Here is a 23,426-nt window from a genome sequence, read left to right as displayed (position 1 = left end):
CTTTGAATTAAAGTGTCGTTCAGGTCTCCGTCACAGTCGTGTTTGTTTTTAATGACGAGAACCAACTGTTTTTTTACTTTCTCTTTACTCTTGATGAATTTTAGCAGGAATTATGATTTGATGTCCATTAAATTCTCATCTTCCTTGAATGGAATTATGAGACTGAACGTTGGTGCCAATAAGAGCTTTGCAAATATTTCTAACACATCCTTGTTCAGGGCGATGTCGACTATTATGATGCTAAATTTCAAGTCATTCCGAGATACTTTTTGTTTTGTTGAAGAAACTCAGCTCACTGTCAAAGTGCATCAGGGAATATGGATCATTTCAGGATTTTCAAAAATTCGTTAAAATTATTCCTTAAGAGGTTTGCAAATTTTTTCAACGCATCCTTGTTCAGGGCGATGCCGAATATTATGACGTTGAATTTCAAGTCATTCCGAGATACTTTTTGTTTTTGAGAAGAAAGTCATCTCTGATGCAAAGTGCATCAGGGCAAATTCATAATTTCCTGATTTTCAAAAATTCATGTAAATTATTCCTTAAGAGATATGCAAATATTTTCAACAGATCCTTGTTCAGGGTGATGCCGACTATTATGATGGTAAATTTCAACTCATTCCATGATACTTTTTGTTTTTGAGAAGAAACTCAGCTCACTGTCAAAGTGCATCAGGGCAAATGGATAATTTCATGATTTTCAAAAATTCATTAAAAATATTCCTTAAGAGTTTTGCAAATATTTTCAATGCATCCTTGTTCAGGGCGATGCAGAATATTATGACGTTGAATTTCAAGTCATTCCGAGATACTTTTTGTTTTCGAGAAGAAAGTCATCTCTGATGCAAAGTGCATCAGGGCAAATTCATAATTTCCTGATTTTCAAAAATTCATTAAAATTATTCCTTCAAAGATATGCAAATATTTTCAACAGATCCTTGTTCAGGGCGATGTCGACTATTATGATGGTAAATTTCAAGTCATTCCGAGATACTTTTTGTTTTTGAGAAGAAACTCAGCTCACTGTCAAAGTGCATCAGGGAAAATGGATCATTTCATGATTTTCAAAAATTCGTTAAAATTATTCCTTAAGAGATTTGCAAATATTTTCAACACATCTTTGTTCAGGGCGATGTCGACTATTATGACGTTGAATTTCAAGTCATTCCGAGATACTTTTTGTTTTCGAGAAGAAACTCAGCTCACTGTCAAAGTGCATCAGGGCAAATTCATAATTTCCTGATTTTCAAAAATTCATGTAAATTATTCCTTAAGAGATATGCAAATATTTTCAACAGATCCTTGTTCAGGGTGATGCCAACTATTATGACGTTGAATTTCGAGTAATTCCAAGATACTTTTTATTTTTGAGAAGAAACTCAGCTCACTGTCAAAGTGCATCAGGGCAAATGGATTATTTCCTGATTTTCAAAAATTCATTAAAATTATTCCTTAAGAGGTTTGCAAATATTTTCAACTGATCCTTGTTCAGGGTGATGTCGACTATTATGATGGTAAATTTCAAGTCATTCCGAGATACTTTTTTTTGTTGTTGAAGAAACTCAGCTCACTGTCAAAGTGCATCAGGGAATATGGATCATTTCAGGATTTTCAAAAATTCGTTAAAATTATTCCTTAAGAGGTTTGCAAATTTTTTCAACGCATCCTTGTTCAGGGCGATGCCGAATATTATGACGTTGAATTTCAAGTCATTCCGAGATACTTTTTGTTTTTTTGAAGAAACTCAGCTCACTGTCAAAGTGCATCAGGGAAAATGGATCATTTCATGATTTTCAAAAATTTGTTAAAATTATTCCTTATTCCTTATTATTCCTTGTTCAGGGCGATGCCGACTATTATGTTAATTAAAAATGTCATATTTGGTGTTCCCACCAGCCATGCCGCAGACTCCGCCCCTCACCTTCCCCTGATGCTAGTTAAAGAAACCTTTAAAAGTGATTTAATCATTATAAATCAAGGTTCAGTTTATTCTCGACTTTGACTTCTAGGCTTTTTTTTTTAAATATTTGTGTGGAGCAAATGTTTGGATTCTTCTTTGAAAAGCTGGAGACTTCACTTTAAACTACGACTCTAAACCTTTGCGTCGAAAAAACTCAAAAGGCTCATCGCTCGTCTTTGAAACGCTTCTTGTTTTGGCAAAACTTGGAGCTCGGAGGCTTCATTTGAAACTTCAATCCAATCACGACGCTGTCAACGATTCAGCTACAGAAGCTACAGAAGCTACAGAAGCTACAGAAGTTACAGAAGCTACAGCCTCTCGTTCTTTAACCACATGTGAGGTTTCCTTTATCTGCACAACGTTTGCCCTGCGGCGACTTCGCTGGGATAAGATGTCGAGTCAGGATTCAGAGGAAGACTTTGGACAAAAAGTCTGGAAAGAAACCTTTTCCTTTCCTGCAGAGGGCAGCGTTGCACCTGTTGGCGTGCAGCCCGTCACAAATCTTTATTAGAAGGAGAAGGAATAGCATGCAGCATTTGTCTTCATTGTCTTTTGAGGGCCTGTCTTTAACATGTGATTAGAAACTTAGTGTAAAACCTGCTGGAAGCTGCAAAGTCAGTCATTGCGCCACCTACTGGCAACAAAAAGCATGATCTCTGTATTCGAAAGCCATCAAAGCCGTGACGTTGGTAAACTGTGAGGCCAAAGAGTGCTTTGATGTCTTTATTTCCTTTGATGTCTTTGATAAGACCCCGTCCTTTGATGTTTTTGCTCTTTCCTTTGATGTCTTTGATGTTTCTTTCCTTTGAGAGCTTTATAAAAAGGTGTCGTGTGGGAACGTGGCTGATTCACACGACTGCACTTCTTGTTTTTTCATAGACACAAGAACGACGTCCAAGATCGTCCTCAGAAGATGGAAACCCTGAACAACCCCGTCCTCCGCAGTGAGGCGGAGCTCCAGCTGGTGGCGCTGCCAACTCCCGCGCATCAGGCCAGAGGCATGCAGTCGCTGGAGAGCCTGGAGAAGGTCAACGCTGAGCTCCAACACAAACTCCGGGCTCAGAAGAACATCATCGGCGTCCTGACGAGAGAAGCTTCCAGACTCCGCTTCGTCCTGGAGACGGAGAGGGAGGAGCGAGCCAAAGAGAAGCACTCGCTGACGGGGAAGCTGGTGACGGAGTGGACCTGCGGCAAGATGCTGAGGAAGCAGCTGAGGAGCATGGACGAGGCTCACCTGCAGGACATGAAGGTCCAAGGAGAGCAAGTCCAGCTCCTGCGAGGAGAAGTCAGCCGGCTGAGGCGCGAGAAGCCGAGCGGCGACGAGCTCTTCGTCATCAAGGAGGAGAAAGAACTGGACAAAGGAGAAGGTTTCAGTGGAGGAGAAGATCTGCGGGACGCCGGCAGAAGAACCGCCAAAGACGGAGGACGAAGCTCGGGCTTCGGTCCAAATACCAGATGCTGACGTGGACAAAAATGAAACACTGAAAAACGCTTCGTCTTTCTGCTCGAGTTAGCTTCGCGCTAACTCTACGACCAGCAGGGGGCAGAGTTTCTCATATTTTAGATGTTTTTGTGCAAAATGTTGGAGGTTTTCATGCCCGATGATTAAGTCCAGTTAAAAAACAAAAACACTACAATTTTCATGACTGGTCTGCTGTGTACGAACGTTGTCCTTGTCCTGAACTCAAATGTTTAACATTAAAAAGAAAATATCAATAAAAAGAAGAAGATACAGAAAAGTGATTCTTTTTCCTGGATTCTGAGGTTTTAGGTTCAATGTTTTTTTAAATGTTTTTTCAACTATTTTTAAATATAGAAACAAAGGGAGTGGTTAGTGAGAATCGTAAATTAACTCATAAAGGGTGTTTTTTACGTTTAATGTTAACGCACGTTAGCGCATGACGCGTTTCCATGAAGACTGACCGTAAAAAGACGCGCGTGACGTCGTGTTTACGTGACTCACGATTGTTAAAATGAGTCTCTAAAGTAACGCTAATCTTTAAAAACAGACGCACACATACGCAGTTACACAGGTACGCTATCATTATTTGTAGCGCTGGTCTTTTTTGTTTAATAAACAGACCGCTCCAGTTCCACTGTAGGCTAACGCTAACGACGCTAAAAGGAGCTAACGCAGCTAACGGCGCTAACATGGTAAACGGTGCATGGACACCGGCGTCGCGACACGTAAACATGCCGTCATTGGCGTCTTTTTCCGGTGCGTGTCGCACGTTAGCGCGCGTTAACCTTTTGCACAGCACTAGTATTTTGTTACGTACTGGTCCTTTAAACTAATAATAATTATATCGGTGACTCTCAAAGTCTGGATCAGGACCCACTCAGGATTTTTTGGGGTCTTTACATAATTTTAAATTGTGTATATGTTTTAAATAAAGTTGGAATCGTTTCACTATGGAATTGTTTGGTCCAAAATTCGACAAAACCGTCGCACCATACTACGTCGTCCGGTGTGTGATATTGCATGTATAAACGAGGCCCTCACCTCTCCGACCATGCCGTTCCACTCTCCGTCGATGTTCTTCCCGTGGCGGCCGTTGGTCACCAGGTAAAGGTCGTAGGTGAAGCCCACGATCTTGGCCAGACGCTTGAGGACGTCGATGCAGAAACCTTTGCAGCAGTGCTTCATGGGCCCCGTGGCGTCCACCACCAAACTGTCCACACCGAGACAGACAATGAGACACTGTGAGGACACTGTGAGGACACTGTGAGGACACTGTGAGGACACTGTGAGGACACTGTGCGGACACTGTGAGGACACTGTGTGGACACTGTGTTGACACTGTGTGGACACTGTGAGAACACTGTGAGGACACTGTGAGGACACTGTGAGGACACTGTGTGGACACTGTGAGGACACTGTGTGGACACTGTGTTGACACTGTGAGGACACTGTGAGGACACTGAGGACACTGTGCCCTATAATCTGAACTGTAATCTGAACTATAAACCAAACTATAATCTGAACTATAATCTCAACTGTTATCTGAAGTATAATCTCAATTGAAATGTGAAGTATAATATGAACTGCTTTCTGAACTATGATCTCAACTGTAATCTGAACAATAATCTGAACTGTTATCTGAACTATAATCTCAACCATAATCTGAACTATAATCTGGATTATAATCTTAACTGTTATCAGAACTATAATCTCAAACGTATTAACTACGTATAATCTGATCTATAATCTGAACTGTTACCTGAACTATAATCTGAATTATAATCTCAACTGTTATCAGAAATATAATCTCAACCATAATCTGAACTATAATCTCAACTGTAACTCAATCTCAACTGTCTCCTTCAGTTTTTATGGTCAGACAGAGATTATTTTGTGATGTCTAATCCGCTGTTTTAATCCCTGAGAGGAGTCAATCTTTACCTGTGTGTGTGTGTGTGTGTGTGTGTGTGTGTGTGTGTGTGTGTGTGTGTGTGTGTGTGTGTGTGTGTGTGTGTGTGCGTGTGTGCGTCTCACCTGGAGTTGAGGGGCATGCGACAGGGCACAGAGTCCCTGATGCAGGAGCTGGTCCCGGGGTCGGCCGGCTCCACGATGACGAAGGGTCGCTCCTCCAGAGTGACCACACGGAGGTGCTGCGAGTCGTCCAGAGGCTTCAGGAAGGAGCCGTAACGAGACCAGGGATGATAACGCAGACGCAGGTGACCGTTCTCCCACCAGCCCACCTGACACACACACACACACACACACACACCAGATTATCACCTCCGCTTCATCACGTTAGACAACTTTATTTTGCTCGTCAATATCCTGTTTGTCTTCAGCGTCGTGTTTTTAATAGTGCTGAGCACGTTAGCACGTTAGCGCGTAGACGGCAGTTCACGGGACAGACAGATTACTCGAGCTGCATCTAACGTTTATTTTTCGTAATTGATTAATCTGTCGATTATTTTCTCGATTAATCATTTAGTCCATAAAAAGTTAATAAACGTTGATCAGTGTTTGTCAAACCTGCAAATGACGAACCAAAAGGATTCACTCTCAACTGAAGTCTGAACTATAATCTGAACTATAATCTGAACTGTAACTCAATCTCAACGGTCTCCTTCAGTTTTTATCGTCAGACTTGAACGCCTCCTCAGAAGCGTCTTCAGACGTGTCCTCTGACGTGAGCTCAGACGTATCTTCAGACGTGTCCACTCCTCAGACCTCTCCTCAGACATGTCCTCAGACGTGTCCTCTCCTCAGATGTGTCCTCAGACGTCTCCTCAGACGTGTCCTCTCCTCAGACGTGTCCTCTCCTCAGACATGTCCTCTCCTCAGACATGTCATCAGACATGTCCTCTCCTCAGACGTGTCCTCAGACGTGTCCTCTCCTCAGACGTGTCCTCTCCTCAGACATGTCCTCTCCTAAGACATGTCCTCAGACGTGTCCTCTCCTCAGACGTCTCCTCAGACGTGTCCTCAGACGTGTCCTCAGACGTGTTCTCAGACGTGTCCTCTCCTCAGACGTGTCCTCAGACGTGTTCTCTCCTCAGACGTGTCCTCTCCTCAGACATGTCCTCTCCTCAGACGTCTCCTCAGACGTCTCCTCAGACGTGTCCTCAGACGTGTTCTCAGACGTGTCCTCTCCTCAGACGTGTCCTCAGACGTGTTCTCTCCTCAGACGTGTCCTCTCCTCAGACATGTCCTCTCCTCAGACGTGTCCTCTCCTCAGACATGTCCTCTCCTCAGACGTGTTCTCTCCTCAGACGTGTCCTCTCCCCAGACGTGTCCTCTCCTCAGACATGTCCTCTCCTCAGACGTGTTCTCTCCTCAGACATGTTCTCTCCTCAGACGTGTCCTCAGACGTGTCCTCAGACATGTCCTCTCCTCAGACGTGTTCTCTCCTCAGACGTGTCCTCAGACGTGTCCTCTCCTCAGACGTGTTCTCTCCTCAGACGTGTCCTCTCCTCAGACGTGTTCTCTCCTCAGACGTGTCCTCAGACGTGTCCTCAGACGTGTCCTCAGACATGTCCTCTCCTCAGACGTGTTCTCTCCTCAGACGTGTCCTCAGACGTGTCCTCTCCTCAGACGTGTTCTCTCCTCAGACATGTTCTCTCCTCAGACGTGTCCTCAGACGTGTCCTCAGACATGTCCTCTCCTCAGACGTGTTCTCTCCTCAGACGTGTCCTCAGACGTGTCCTCTCCTCAGACGTGTTCTCTCCTCACACGTGTCCTCTCCTCAGACATGTCCTCTCCTCAGACGTGTTCTCTCCTCAGACGTGTCCTCTCCTCAGACATGTCCTCTCCTCAGACGTGTTCTCTCCTCAGACATGTCCTCTCCTCAGACGTGTTCTCTCCTCAGACATGTCCTCTCCTCAGACGTGTCCTCAGACATGTCCTCTCCTCAGACGTGTCCTCTCCTCAGACAGTCCCATGAGGACATCAGTGTAGTAAGAGCAGCTCATCAGTTCAGTCTTTGTCTCGTTGTCTCTGGGTGTTGTTTTATTTCTTTAACATCCTCACCTCCAGAGAACAACGTTATAAATCACACAATAACAGGGACTCCACACCTGCACTAACACGTTGCTAACACGTTGCTAACACATTGCTAACACGTTGCTAACACGATGCTAAAGTGTGTTCCATGAGGACCGCAGCTATTTACTCTAACATTATAACTGCAGCGGTGCAGAGTGAACTGCAGCCTCCAGTTCTTTTACACTTTCAGACGTTTATTTTTGTTCCACATTAAAGGATAATTGAAGCTTGTTGAAGTTTGCGTGTACGAGACACCGACACATTTTCATCGTCGCGTAAACTCTGCACGATGCTTTTACCGAGTAAATCTGAACTGCCAGAGGAGACGGGGAAAAAAACACACTTCACAAAAGGTTGAATCTGTGTCGGATTCAGAATGTGTTATCTCTGTGTTAGTGAGGAAACAACAGGAAACTCTCCCACACCAAAGACCATAGAGACAAAACTGTGATTTTAACATCACAGGGACACAGGAGCTGCTGGTCCTCTGCTGGTGGTCCATTCACCACCTGAGCACAGACGTGGTGTCTCGGTCCAGACTCTGACCAAAGTTCTTCCTGTTAAAGATCTAACATCAGTCGCTGATACTAAACATAAACAATGACAAAGTCTGGAGAAGCTCTTCAGCTCTTCAGCTCTTCAGCGTAGATTTGAAAAACCTGCTCATCTGAAGTCGTCTCGCTCATCTTTTATTCACACTGTGTCTTTGTGCTTCTCCCACCGCCGTCGTCTGTTATAAAACATGCTAATGTGCTCGTTTGTCCTCTTCTTCACCTCCTCCTCCTCTTCTTCTTCACCTCCTCCTCCTCTTCTTCTTCACCTCCTCCTCCTCCTCTTCGCTAACAGCTCCCACATTAATGGGACTAAACGCTTTTCTGCTGCACTTTGAACACAACAAGACGGCGCCGTTAATATGCACCGAGGCTTTGGTTTGGTGTGTGTGTGTGTGTGTGTGTGTGTGTGTGTGTGTGTGTGTGTGTGTGTGTGTGTGTGTGTGTGTGCGTGTGTGTGTGCGTGTGCTACCAGAGTTGAGGTTATTGTTTGTTTGTTTGTTTGTTATTGATTATATTTGAGATTACAGTTCATATTACAGTTCAGATTATATTCCAGATTATAGTTCAGATTACAGTTGAGATTACACCTCAGATTACAGTTGAGATTACACCTCAGATTACAGTTCAGATTATATTCCAGATTATAGTTCAGATTATAGTTGAGATTATACTCCAGATTACAGTTCAGATTATATTTGAGATTATATTTGAGATTACAGTTGAGATTATACTTCAGATTACAGTTCAGATTATAGTTGAGATTATATTTGAGATTACAGTTCATATTACAGTTAAGGCTACAGTTGAGATTACAGTTCAGATTATATTCCAGATTATAGTTGAGATTATAGTTGAGATTATACTTCAGATTACAGTTCAGATTATAGTTGAGATTATATTTGAGATTACAGTTGAGATTATACTTCAGATTACAGTTCAGATTATAGTTGAGATTATATTTGAGATTACAGTTCATATTACAGTTAAAGCTACAGTTGAGATTACAGTTCAGATTATATTCCAGATTATAGTTCAGATTATAGTTGAGATTTTACTCCAGATTACAGTTCAGATTATATTTGAGATTATATTTGAGATTACAGTTGAGATTATACTTCAGATTACAGTTCAGATTATATTTGAGATTACAGTTCATATTACAGTTAAGGCTACAGTTGAGATTACAGTTCAGATTATATTCCAGATTATAGTTGAGATTATACTTCAGATTACAGTTCAGATTATAGTTGAGATTATATTTGAGATTACAGTTCAGATTATAGTTTAGGTTACAGTTCAGACTATATTCCAGATTACAGATGAGGTTATAGATGAGATCACAGTTCAGATTACAGATTAGATTTTCTTTTCTGCTGCAACACAACAAGACGCCGCCATTAATATGCACCGCGGCTTTGGTTTGGTATGTTGTGTGTGTCTGCCGTTACCATGGAGCTCAGACACGGAGATGACAGTGGGTTTAAAATGAACACACACGCACACACGCACACACACACACACACACACACACACACACACACAGTAGACCAGGTTTGAGCAGCTGTTCACAGTGTGAGCGACACACACACACACACACACACACACACAACATGGTCGGATCACAGGCTCCACACTGAGGTTCCTCGCTCACACACCTGAGAGAAAAGGCAGGAGGAGGAGCTTCAAAGAGCAGACAGCAGGGGGCGACGCTGCTGCTGCTGCTGCACCATCTTTCTCAATATGAAAAGGGCAGTTTCCCCTCTGCAACAATGGTGTAACCACTTTAAACAGAATATGTGATAGTGCAGCTTTATCTCACTGCTGGACAACAGGAAAGTGAAAGTTTGTAAACCACTCACTCTCCCACACCAAAGTCCATAGAGAAAAATCAGTGATTTTAGCTCACAGGGACACAGGAGCTGCTGGTCCTCTGCTGCCTCGTGTGGTCACTTTGTGTCACTGAAGTCAATCCGAAGAAAAGGATTTCAAAAGCTGAATTCACTAAAATCAGTCATTATAAGTTAGTGATGGAGGCAGCAGTGGATCAACAACTCCTGTGAACTCCTGTGTGCTGTGATGTTAAAATCACTGGTTTACTCTATGGACTTTGGTGTGGGAGAGTGAGTGACTTTGGTGTGGGAGAGTGAGTGACTTTGGTGTGGGAGAGTGAGTGACTGGTGTGGTAGAGTGAGTGACTTTGGTGTGGGAGAGTGAGTGACTTTGGTGTGAGAGAGTGAGTGACTTTGGTGTGGGAGAGTGAGTGACGTTGGTGTGAGAGAGTGAGTGACTTTGGTGTGGGAGAGTGAGTGACTTTGGTGTGGGAGAGTGAGTGACTTTGGTGTGGGAGAGTGAGTGACTTTGGTGTGGTAGAGTGAGTGACTTTGGTGTGGGAGAGTGAGTGACTTTGGTGTGGGAGAGTGAGTGACGTTGGTGTGGGAGAGTGAGTGACTTTGGTGTGGGAGAGTGAGTGACTTTGGTGTGGGAGAGTGAGTGACTTTGGTGTGGGAGAGTGAGTGACTTTGGTGTGGGAGAGTGAGTGACTTTGGTGTGAGAGAGTGAGTGACTTTGGTGTGGTAGAGTGAGTGACTTTGGTGTGGGAGAGTGAATGACTTTGGTGTGGGAGAGTGAGTGACTTTGGTGTGGGAGAGTGAGTGACTTTGGTGTGAGAGAGTGAGTGACTTTGGTGTGGTAGAGTGAGTGACTTTGGTGTGGGAGAGTGAGTGACTTTGGTGTGGGAGAGTGAGTGACTTTGGTGTGGGAGAGTGAGTGACTTTGGTGTGAGAGAGTGAGTGACTTTGGTGTGAGAGAGTGAGTGACTTTGGTGTGGGAGAGTGAGTGACTTTGGTGTGAGAGAGTGAGTGACTTTGGTGTGAGAGAGTGAGTGACTTTGGTGAGGGAGAGTGAGTGACTTTGGTGTGAGAGAGTGAGTGACTTTGGTGTGGGAGAGTGAGTGACTTTGGTGTGAGAGAGTGAGTGACTTTGGTGTGAGAGAGTGAGTGACTTTGGTGTGGTAGAGTGAGTGACTTTGGTGTGGGAGAGTGAGTGACTTTGGTGTGGGAGAGTGAGTGACTTTGGTGTGGGAGAGTGAGTGACTTTGGTGTGAGAGAGTGAGTGACTTTGGTGTGAGAGAGTGAGTGACTTTGGTGTGGGAGAGTGAGTGACTTTGGTGTGAGAGAGTGAGTGACTTTGGTGTGAGAGAGTGAGTGACTTTGGTGAGGGAGAGTGAGTGACTTTGGTGTGAGGAGAGTGAGTGGTTTACAAACTTCAGTTTTCACAGTGAAGATAAAGACGTGAACATGTTCTTAAGATGTCGTAGGCTTGTTCCACACTGGTTGTGGCTGTAGGGGGCGCTCACAGCACAGTCCACAACTGTCACATAAAGCGTTGAAACCTCCCGATGTTTTTCAGCCACAGATCAGAGACGTTAGTCGTCTTGTTTCTGACAGAATGTCACATTAACAGATATAATGTGTTTAAAAAGCTAAACTCAATCACAGCCGCGGCACAAAATTCACTAAAAATCCCGACGTGAGGCATCAGCAGAACCTGGAGCCACAGATGATGTGGTCGTGGTGCGTTTGAGTGACACACGTCTCCTCAGACTCACTGTACTTTTAAGGAAAATCTAAATTCCCTTGTGATGTTTTATTAAAAACAGTCTGACATTTACACAGGAAACAGAAGAAGAAACACAGGAGAGTTTCCTCAGAGAGAGAGAGGAGGTGAATCACAGTGAACACATCAATAATGATAACAATTAATCTGAAAGAGTCGTTACACTGTCGGGAGAATGAGATTATATTTCAGATTACAGTTGAGATTACAGTTCAGATTATAGTTGAGATTATAATTGAGATTACAGTTCAGATTATAGTTCAGATTATAGTTGAGATTACAGTTGAGGTTATAGTTCAGATTATAGTTGAGATTACAGTTGATATTACAGTTCAGATTATAATTGAGATTACAGTTCAGATTATAGTTCAGATTACGGTTGAGATTACACTCCAGATTATAGTTCAGATTACAGTTCAGATTACACTTCAGATTATAGTTCAGATTACAGTTGAGGTTATATTTGAGATTACGGTTGAGATTATAGTTTAGATTATAGTTGAGATTATAGTTCAGATTATAATTGATATTACAGTTGAGATTACAGTTCATATTACAGTTGAGATTATATTTGAGATTACAGTTCAGATTATAGTTGAGATTACAGTTCAGATTATAGTTCAGATTACCTTTCAGATTATAGTTGAGATTATAGTTGAGATTATAGTTGAGATCACAGTTCTGATTATATTCCAGATTACAGTTCAGATTATAGCTCAGATTAAAGTAGTGTCAAGCAGCTCATCAATAGAATAGTTTGTATTATTAATACAGACAATAATACAAACTATTCTTCTTCTTCTGATTTTATTTGAAAGCATAAATTGTTATAAATATAAATATATCAAAGTATTTGTACTTTGTTTCATTACAGCGCTGCATTTTAGGACTTGTAAATATAACAAAACACAAAAACTGTGTGTAAACAAACCCTCAGACGTGTTATTTTACCTTCACATTTATTCTGTGAATGATGACATCATCAGATTAACCTTAGAAGATTGGTTATCAGGAGAACGATCAATAAACTGATCCTCTCTCCTCCTGCTTCTCAGGTTTGTGTTTGTGTGTTTTTGATGCAGAGACTGTGATGTTTTTATCATAATAACTCAGAGCTGCAGCAGAAGCTCATCACTGTATCACTGTCTGAGACCTTTTCATACAAACAGCAATCATAGAAAAGCAGTGGTGTCTCTGTGAAGCAGCAGAATCACACAGTGGTTCACTGGAGTCAGGCAGGAAAACACATTTCATTCATTCATTCATTCATCACAGAACAAATGTGAAGGTAAAAACACGTCTGAGTCTTTGTTTACGGACAGTTTTTGTATTTTGTTGTGTTTTTGAGACATAAAACGTGGCGTTGTAATGAAACAAAGAACAAATACTTTGATGTATTTATATTTCTAACAAATGTTACTTTCAAACCTCAAATGTTATCTGCACTGTAATCTGAAATATAATCTCAACCATAATCTGAACTGTAATCTCAAACGTAATCTGATGTATGATCTCAATCGTAATCTGAACTGTAATCTGGAATAAAATCTGAACTGAAATCTCAACTATACTCTAAACTGTAATCTGAGCTATAATCTCAACTGTAATCTGGACAATAATCTAAACTGTAATCTGAGCTATAATCTCAATTGTAATCTGGACAATAATCTCATCTGTAATCTGAACTATAATCTCATCTTTAATCTGAACTATAATCTCATCTGTAATCTGAACTGTAATCTGGAAAATAATCTGAACTGTAATCTCAACTATAATCTGAACTGTAATCTGAGCTATAATCTCAACTGTAATCTGGACAATAATCTCATCTGTAATCTGAACTATAATCTGAACTGTAATCTGAACATAAATACTCTTATTTTGAAATGTAATGAAATATTGTCATATATATTATTATTTTAATGTATTTTTCATTTTTTTCCCCCTTGACCGCCCCCTACTGACCAGACTGGACACTCATTGGCCTGTGGGTCTTTGAGTTTGAGGCGCGTTGTTTCAGAAACAGTAGACGGAGGCGGAGAATAAAAACGTCTAATTTCATTAATCCTAATCCTGCTTGTGTCTAAATATTACTTCCTGCATCTTATTAAAAAAACTCTCATTACAATTGTGACTCAGCTCAGGTTCAAAGAAACGACATCACTGTGATGATGGAGCCGCAAACTTATCATGAGAGCAATTATGTTCACAAGTGCATTTATTAACATATTTATTTATGAACGTATTTATTTATTAACATATTTATTTATTTACGTATTTATTTATTAACGTATTTATTTATGTATGTATATATTTATTTGTGCTGCAGCAGAGTTAACGTAAGCCTCACACTGTGTCTGCAGTAGATAAAACTACTCATTTGAGAGTTTCTTCACATTCAGACGTGTGAGGACGATAATCCTGATAAAACTGTGACAGACTGAGAAAAACACAGAAAAACACAGAACTTCCTCAGTTTCTCTGTCGCTGCATAAATAAATAAAAATACATTTATAAATAAAAACATTAACATTCAAATAAAAACAGACGAGGAGGAGACACTGGAAACTTCATCTGCTTATATTTGTCTGGTTAAACAAGGGAGGTAGGTAGGTAGGTAGATAGGTAGGTAGGTAGGTAGGTAGGTAGGTAGGTAGGTAGGTAGGTAGGTAGGTAGGTAGGTAGGTAGGTAGGTAGGTAGGTAGGTAGGTAGGTAGATAGGGAGGTAGGTAGGGAGGTAGGTAGGTAGGTAGGTAGGTAGGTAGGTAGGTAGGTAGGTAGGTAGGTAGGTAGGTAGGTAGGTAGGTAGGTAGATAGGGAGGTAGGTAGGGAGGTAGGTAGATAGGGAGGTAGGGAGGCTGGTAGGCTGGTACGTTTGTTGGTAGGTAGGTCAGTAGCTAGGTAGGTCAGTAGCTAGGTATATAGGTCGGTAGCTAGGTAGGTAGGTAGGTAGATTGGTTGGTAGGTAGGTTTGTAGGTAGGTCAGTAGCTAGGTTGGTTGATTGGTTGGTAGGTAGGTCGGTAGCTAGGTAGGTAGGTCGGTAACTAGGTTGGTAGGTCGGTAGCTAGGTTGGTTGATTGGTCGGTAGGTTGGTAGCTAGGTTGGTTGATTGGTCGGTTGGTCGGTAGCTAGGTTGGTTGATTGGTTGGTAGGTCGGTAGCTAGGTAGGTAGGTCGGTAGCTAGGTTGGTAGGTCGGTAGCTAGGTTGGTTGATTGGTCGGTAGGTTGGTAGCTAGGTTGGTTGATTGGTTGGTAGGTCGGTAGCTAGGTTGGTTGATTGGTTGGTAGGTCGGTAGCTAGGTAGGTAGGTCGGTAGCTAGGTTGGTTGATTGGTCGGTAGGTTGGTAGCTAGGTTGGTTGATTGGTTGGTAGGTTGGTAGCTAGGTTGGTAGCTAAGTAGGTAGTCAGGTAGATTGGTAGGTCGGTCAGTAGCTACGTAGGTTGGTAGCTAAGTATGTAGTCAGGAAAGTAGGTTTGTAGGTAAATAAAAAGTAAAAGCTCTGAACCTTCAGAATAAAGGGTTAGGGTTAGGGTTAGGGTTTTTCCTAAGAAAGTTTGATTTGTTGTTCGTCCTCAGAACAGTAAACACATCGATATGTTCAAAAAAAAAAAAAAGGTCAAGAGTGAACTCAAAATCAGCAGGAAGGACACGAAGGTTTGGACCTGAGGGTTTAAGGGTGAGTCAGTGCTGAGACTGCACTGAGGACACATGAGGACACTGATGGACACATGAGGACACTGATGGACACATGAGGACACTGATGGACACATGAGGACACATGAGGACACATGAGGACACTGATGGACACATGAGGACACTGATGGACACATGAGGACACTGATGGACACATGAGGACACTGATGGACACATGAGGACACTGATGGACACATGAGGACACATGAGGACACATGAGGGACACTGTGGACAGGACACAGTGGATAGGACACTGACCTCCTCCCAGCCTCTGCCGTTGGTGTAGGAGATGACGTCGATGAGAGGGTTGGACAGGTAACCGTCACTGTTGAAGGAGTAATCTCGTCCACCGATGGAGATGTTGGTGAAATACCTGAGAGAGCAAACACACACACACACACACAAGAGCAGAAACATGAGACACAAAGACACTAAAACACAATCACATCTTAAAGGCGCCATATGTAAGAATGTGGCCAAAAACAGTTACTACACTCAAATTCAAAACACCGAGGTCTTTTAGGTTTGGTTTTCTGACGTAACTGTTCAACCCGTGGTTGCTCGGCAGCTGAGACTCTACTGACTGCAATGATTGGTAGACGGCGGTAGGTGGCGCCACATGACGCCAAAACATTATTTCAAAACATAAACATGATTTGCAGTCTGCAAAATATATATATATTTTTTTTTTAATGCAAATATTTTGTATTAAAAAGTTTGTTATATGAACATTTTTCCTGAGTCTCTGTGACATATTAGGAGGATTTTATCATTTATTACATAATGCACCTTTAAGATTATATTCTTGTCTTTGACAGACTTTTCCAACAGGAAACTCAAGTTTCTCTCCCACACCAAAGTCCATAGAGAAAATCAGTGATTTTAGCTCACGGAGACACAGGAGCTGCTGGTCTGCTGCTGCCTCGTGTGGTCACTTTGTGTCACTGAGGTCAATCCGAACAAATCCGAAGGATGGATTTTTGAAGCTGAATTGAACAAAATAATAAATCTGAAGTCAGCGATGGAGGCAGCAGTGGATCAACAACTCCTGTGTGCTGTGATGTTAAAATCATTTAAAATCACTGATTTTCTCTATAGGCTTTGGTGTGGGCGGTTTGCATACTTGAAATTCCAGTTCAGAAAGGCCATCTCACAGTGAGACCAAGCAGTAAACGCTCTAAAGATGATGTAGAATCTGTTCGGTTCTTCTTCCTCTGTGTTTTTACAGCAGAATCAGTTCCTCTCATTAATATCTGCAAAAATGACTCTAGATTTACAGAACGATCCCACTTTATTGACTTTAGAGAGAAGACACCGAGACGCCCCCTTGGACACCAAAGGTCTTGGTCTTGTCTTGGTCACTAAAGGCCTTGGTCTTGGTCACTAAAGGTCTCGGTCTTGGTCACTAAAGGTCTTGGTCTTGTCTTGGTCACTAAAGGTCTTGGTCTTGTCTTGGTCACTAAAGGTCTTGGTCTTGTCTTGGTCACTAAAGGTCTTGGTCTTGTCTTGGTCACTAAAGGTCTTGGTCTTGTCTTGGTCACAAAAGGTCTTGGTCTTGTCTTGGTCACTAAAGGCCTTGGTCTTGGTCACTAAAGGTCTCGGTCTTGGTCACTAAAGGTCTTGGTCTTGTCTTGGTCACCAAAGGTCTTGGTCTTGTCTTGGTCACCAAAGGTCTTGGTCTTGTCTTGGTCACTAAAGGCCTTGGTCTTGGTCACTAAAGGTCTTGGTCACTAAAGTTCTTGGTCTTGTCTTGGTCACTAAAGGTCTTGGTCTTGTCTTGGTCAATAAAGGTCTTGGTCTTGTCTTGGTCAATAAAGGTCTTGGTCTTGTCTTGGTCACTAAAGGCCTTGGTCACTAAAGGCCTTGGTCTTGGTCACTAAAGGTCTTGGTCACTAAAGTTCTTGGTCTTGTCTTGGTCACTAAAGGTCTTGGTCTTGTCTTGGTCAATAAAGGTCTTGGTCTTGTCTTGGTCAATAAAGGTCTTGGTCTTGTCTTGGTCACTAAAGGCCTTGGTCTTGGTCACTAAAGGTCTCGGTCACTAAAGGCCTTGGTCTTGGTCACTAAAGGTCTCGGTCTTGGTCACTAAAGGTCTTGGTCACTAAAGTTCTTGGTCTTGTCTTGGTCACTAAAGGTCTTGGTCTTGTCTTGGTCACTAAAGGCCTTGGTCTTGGTCACTAAAGGCCTTGGTCACTAAAGGCCTTGGTCTTGGTCACTAAAGGTCTCGGTCTTGGTCACTAAAGGTCTTGGTCACTAAAGTTCTTGGTCTTGTCTTGGTCACTAACGTTCTTGGTCTTGTCTGTTTTTCAGTGCTCAGTTCATGTCCTGACTCTGTTTCTCTGGATGTTCTGTGCTTGTTCTTGTGAAAAATTCTCGAGTAAAGAAAGCAAAGCTGTGGAGGCGGAGCCAAGCAAATATTAGAGAATCTGTGTCGCTGTAAGACAAACACATTTTCTCCTGATATGAGAGGAAATCACATGGTCGTCAGTGTGTGAGGACGAGATAAAGAGCCACAGAAATGTGTTTTCAGCAGAGCAGAGGGAACATGTGGACGACTGAATGTGTTTAATACCAACAAAGACAAAGACTCACAGAGAGAATGAGAAAGTGTTTCTGCCTTTGATGTTTTTTTAATGAAACATCAAAGCGTTTTTTTAATGAAAAAGCAGAAAAACATGGAGTGGAATCTGACTTCAAAAGAAAGTCTCCGACTCTGCGATCGACTCGTTTTAAACATTTACGCGATGACGACAGTTTGTGTTGTGTTTTTCTCTGTCGTCGGGAAAACTCTCAAGAGTCGCGTTTGTTTAACAAAACTGCGACGTCGCGTTCAAAGACGCGTGCGATAGATTTACATAACGAGGAATCACGAAAGAAACGAACCTAAAGACTCATTTTCACGAGCTTCTGAAAAGAGAATCGCGTGAGAGCAAAAGCGGAGACAGTCGTCTGCAAAGAGGAAACGCTGCAAAAGTGCAAATCTGAAGATGTGAAGTGGATTAAATAGAATAAGATTTTGACCTAATATCACATTTTTAAAAGCTAGTATCTTAAGAACACAGCGGAGTCGTCTGCAAAGAGAAAAACACAACAAAACTGTAATATTGAGGTTTAATAGCAGAAAGAAACAAGTTCTGCTGATGTGAAGTGTATAACATGTTTAAAAATTAAGATTTTTTTAACCTAATATCATATTTTTAAAAGCTAGTATTGTAAGAAGAAAGCAGAGTCGTCTGCAAAGAGGAAAACACCAAAAAATGGAGCGTACAGGACAATACGTGGATATTATAAGACAGAACAGACGAAAAAGATGTGGTGTTTTCTCTTTAGAGTCTCAAGTATTTGTAGAAAAACAAAGCAGAGAGTCGTCTGCAAAGAGGAAAACACAACAAAACTGGAATGTCGAGGTTTAATATCAGAAAGAAACAAGTTCTGCTGATGTAAAGTGTATAAATATTAACCTAATATCACATTTTTAAAAGCTAGTATCGTAAGAACAAAGCAGAGAGTCGTCTGCAAAGAGGAAATACAAAAAGAGTGGAACATGGAGGAGAAAGAAACTGAAAGTTCTGCTGATGTGAAGGGAATTTTCAACCTGATATCATGAAAAAGTCTGTGGTGTTTTCTCTTAAGAGTCTCGTATTTGTACAAAAACAAAGCAGAGAGTCGTCTGCAAAGAGGAAAACACAAGTTCTGCTGATTTGAAGTGTATAATACTTGGAAGACATTTTTAAAAGTTAGTATTTTAATAACAAAGTCTAGTGTCATCTGCATAAAAGTCCTGCTGATCAGAAATGTATGATAGAGTCGATATTTTAATACAACAAATGAAAATAATCTGAAAAAGTCTCGAGAGTATTTGTAGAAAAACAAAGCAGAGTCGTCTGCAAAGAGAAAAACACAACAAAACAGGAATGTTGAGGTTTAATATCAGAAAGAAACAAGTTCTGCTGATGTGAAATCAAAAAAAAAAAAAATTAAGATTTTTTTAACCTAATATCACATTTTTAAAAGCTAGTATTGTAAGAACAAAGCAGAGAGTCGTCTGCAAAGAGAAAAACACACAAAGAAGTCCTGCAGATCTGAAACGTATGAAAGTGTCGATATTATAAGAAAGAACAGGTGAACAAATCTTTTGTGCTTTTGCTTTAGAGTCTTAAGAGTATTTGTAGCAAAAACAAAGCAGTTTCATCTGCAAAGAGGAAATACAAAAAGAGTGGAACATGGAGGAGAAAGAAACTGAAAGTTCTGCTGATGTGAAGGGAATTTTCAACCTGATATCATGAAAAAGTCTGTGCTGTTTCCTCTTCAGAGTCTCGTATTTGTACAAAAACAAAGCAGAGAGTCGTCTGCAAAGAGGAAAACACGAGATTTGAAGGAAGAGCTGGAAAAACAAAATGTCATCTGCTAAAAAACACAGAAAGGAGATGATTAAAGTGTCTCATTGTGAAAATTAAAAATGTAATACTGTGATATCAAAATATAATATAAAAATATTCCACTCATGACTGCGACTCCAGCTCGTCCACAGTGAGACGACTGAAGTGTCCCTGCACTCACATCCTGCCTTTACATTATTACAGAGGCAGGAGATGATATGCATATCCCATAATATACATATATATATATACTGTATATAATATGTATGTTCTCATAATGAAAGAGTGAGCTTATCACTGCTGTCCAACATATGGTCCACACACACATCAATTTCCTGAAGATGAATATTTCCATCTCAGGTTTGTCTTCAAAGGAACTCAAAGAGGTCAAAGAGTGAAATGAGATTCTCTCTCTCTCTCTCTCTCTCTCTCTCTCTCTCTCTCTCTCTCTCTCTCTCTCTGTCGATTCACTTTGCCTCGTCGAGCCTGAAGGAGGCGCCGCGTCCTCTTTACGCTCAAACCAAACCAAACGGTCACTTTGCTAAATGTTTGCCAAGGAGAGAGAGAGAAAAAAAAAAAAACCCTGACTTATCTGGCGATATATGCTAATGAGCTGCTGAAGAATCTGCGAGAAAAGCGAAAGTCAAGGCGTCGTCTGATGTGCAGACGTTTCAGGAGGGAAATGGACGGGAAGAATTGTTAAATTGCCTGAATTGAACCTGCAGCTGATATTAATATTCACGGTATCTCACATTCAGCCGGAAACATCACACATCACAGATGATCACAGTATCCGTTTCCTGACATCGATATTCTCTGGTTTTTCATATTGCAATAATTAAAATATGTGTGAAGTCATTTAGATTCTATTGTTCTCTGTCTTGGACGTCACATTCTATCTCTAAAAGTCTTGGTCTTGTCTTGTCTTGTCCTTAAAAATATTGATCATCCCTAAAGATCTTGCTCTAGACGCCGTCTCAGTTCCTTTAAACCTTGGTCTCCAAAGGTCTTGGTCTTGTCTTGGTCTCCAAAGGTCTTGGTCTTGTCTTGGTCTCCAAAGGTCTTGTTCCTCCTGACTGGATGTTAAAAGCTAAATGTCTTGGTGTTGACATCTTCTTAGTGGTCCCTAAAATTCTTGTCTTGGTCACTAAAGGTCTTGCACTGGACCTGGACTCAGTTCCTTAAGGTATTGACTTTCACATGATCCTAGTCCTTAAAAGTCTTGGTCTTGTCTTGGTCATGTCAGTCAGTCAAGATCTTGCTCTTGATTCAGTCTCAATTTCTAAAGGTCTTGGTCTTGGCTTCTGTCCTCAAATACTCTTGACTCTATTTAAATTCCTTTAAGCCTCGGTCTCCAAAGGTCTTGGTCTTGTCATGGTCTTGTCTTGGTCTCCAAAGGTCTTGGTCACGTCTTGGTCACCAAAGGTCTTGGTCTTGGTCTCCAAAGGTCTTGGTCACTAAAGGTCTTGTCTTGTTTTGGTCACTAAAGGTCTTGGTCTTGGTCACTAAAGGTCTTGGTCTTGTTTTGGTCTTGGTCACTAAAGATCTTGGTCTTGTTTTGGTCACTAAAGGTCTTGGTCTTGGTCACTAAAGGTCTTGGTTTTGTTTTGGTCACTAAAGGTCTTGGTCACTGAAGGTCTTGGTCTTGGTCACTAAAGGTCTTGGTCACTAAAGTTCTTGGTCACTAAAGGTCTTGGTCTGGTCTTGGTCACTAAAGGTCTTGGTCACTAAAGGTATTGGTCACTAAAGGTCTTGAGCTTGGTCACTAAAGGTCTTGGTCTGGTCTTGGTCACTAAAGGTCTTGGTTACTAAAGGTCTTGGTCACTAAAGTTCTTGGTCACTAAAGGTCTTGGTCACTAAAGGTCTTGGTTACTAAAGGTCTTGGTCACTAAAGTTCTTGGTCACTAAAGGTCTTGAGCTTGGTCACTAAAGGTCATGGTCTGGTCTTGGTCACTAAAGGTCTTGGTTACTAAAGGTCTTGGTCACTAAAGTTCTTGGTCACTAAAGGTCTTGGTCACTAAAGGTCTTGGTTACTAAAGGTCTTGGTCCCCAAAGGTCTTGGTCACTAAAGGTCTTGGTCTTAAGCAGTTTTCACTGATTTGCAGTTTTGACAAAGACTCTTCAGTGTTTCTGTAGAAACTCAGTTCATGTCCTGACTCTGTTTCTCTGGATGTTTTTTCTCTCACTGCTGACTCGATCAAACTCGTTCCCCTTCAGTTTCTTCTTTGTGCAGAAAACAAAGAATGCTAATCCCCCACGTCGTGATTGTTCGACGCAGCCTGAAGGTGAACCTGAGAACTAATCAGGGACACGAGTCTTTTGCTGCTTCACTCGGGGAAAAACCCTGGAGCTGACGAAAAGGTCACCAAAGTCGTTCTGCGGTCGTTAGCAAAGATGGCGTTCAGTTCATGGAAAATGTCAAAGATTATGAGTTTAATAACAGGCCTGAAGGAGTCCAATAAAATCTACATATATGTGAACATAAGAGGATCAACATGACTCGATAACAGAGAGAGAAATAACAAGAAGAAAGAGATGAACTCAAGATTTATTCAAGAAAATCTCTCTCACTCCTTAGTTAACATCAAATTCAAGGACTTTCCAGGTGATTGTCCTTGGGGTCTTGGGTCAAAGTCAGTCTTTGTCTTTGAATTTTCATTTCCTCGACATCACGTCGTCATTTTTGTCCTCACTCTTGTTTTACTTGCTTTACTCGCTCGCTGTTCTGCGCGGAATCTCACCGTGTCTACGTACATCGAGCAACGCAGGGGGCGTGGAACAGTAGGTGGCGCCAAAACAAACACGGGAGACACTTACCTTAATATCAACCTCCAAAAAAAAAATCAAGCACTTTCAATGACCCATGACGATTTAGATGTCAATTTTCAAAAACTTTCAAGGGCCTTGAATATTTTTTCCAAATTCACAAACTTTCAAGGACTTCAAGGAACCTTGTGAAGCCTGGAGGGGACACCAGTGGCAGGGCTCATTTACCTTAATATCAACTTCACTTCTTTCTCGCACAAAAACAATTCAAGCACTTTCAATGACCCATGTCTCTTTGGGGCCATTTCAAAAACTTTCAAGGGCCTTGAAAAACATTTTTCAAATTCACAATCTTTCAAGGACTTAGTCGCAACCCTGGAGGGGACACCAGTGGCAAGGCACTAAATATCAAATACATGTCTTTCTCACACAAAATTCAAGCACTTTCAATGACCCATGTCTCTTTGGGGCCATTTCAAATACTTTCAAGGGCCTTGAAAAACATTTTTCAAAATCACAAACTTTCAAGGACTTCAAGGACCCATCGCAACCCTGGAGGGGACACCAGTGGCAAGGCACTAAATATCAGCGTAACTTCTTTCTCGCACAAAAACAATTCAAGCACTTTCAATGACCCATGTCTCTTTGGGGCCATTTCAAAAACTTTCAAGGGCCTTGAAAAACATTTTTCAAAATCACAAACTTTCAAGCAACCATCACAACCCTGGAGGGGACACCAGTGGCAAGGCACTAAATATCGACCTAACCTCTTTCTCACACAAAATTCAAGCACTTTCAATGACCCATGTCTGTTTAGGGCCATTTTCAAAAGCTTTCAAGGACAGGATTTCAAGGACCTGTGTTGACCATTGATTTCATGAGCTATCAGACAAAGGCGGAGCTTCTCTTGTTGTCACCGCTGACAGACACGCAAACGTCGTCTTTGTAACGTCGTAAAAC

At 41.7% G+C, this 23,426-nt stretch overlaps 1 protein-coding gene across 1 annotated transcript in view; it reads right to left on the bottom strand.

Annotated features, from left to right (window-relative positions):
* Positions 1 to 23,426, bottom strand: part of grin2da (glutamate receptor, ionotropic, N-methyl D-aspartate 2D, a) — a gene marked incomplete at both ends in the record, with an annotated part of 103,565 nt that overhangs the window by 33,039 nt on the left and 47,100 nt on the right. Inside the window, 3 exons of the mRNA XM_083899623.1 lie at positions 4,464 to 4,632; positions 5,457 to 5,662; positions 15,583 to 15,697. Of these exons, the coding sequence (XP_083755749.1) occupies positions 4,464 to 4,632; positions 5,457 to 5,662; positions 15,583 to 15,697 (490 nt within the window). The remainder of the gene's footprint in view (positions 1 to 4,463; positions 4,633 to 5,456; positions 5,663 to 15,582; positions 15,698 to 23,426) is intronic.

Source organism: Microchirus variegatus (assembly GCF_963457635.1).
Source record: "Microchirus variegatus genome assembly, chromosome: 13".
Taxonomy (NCBI): domain Eukaryota; kingdom Metazoa; phylum Chordata; class Actinopteri; order Pleuronectiformes; family Soleidae; genus Microchirus; species Microchirus variegatus.
Note: the sequence above shows the minus strand (reverse complement) of the source record. Positions and strands in the feature narration are given on the sequence as shown.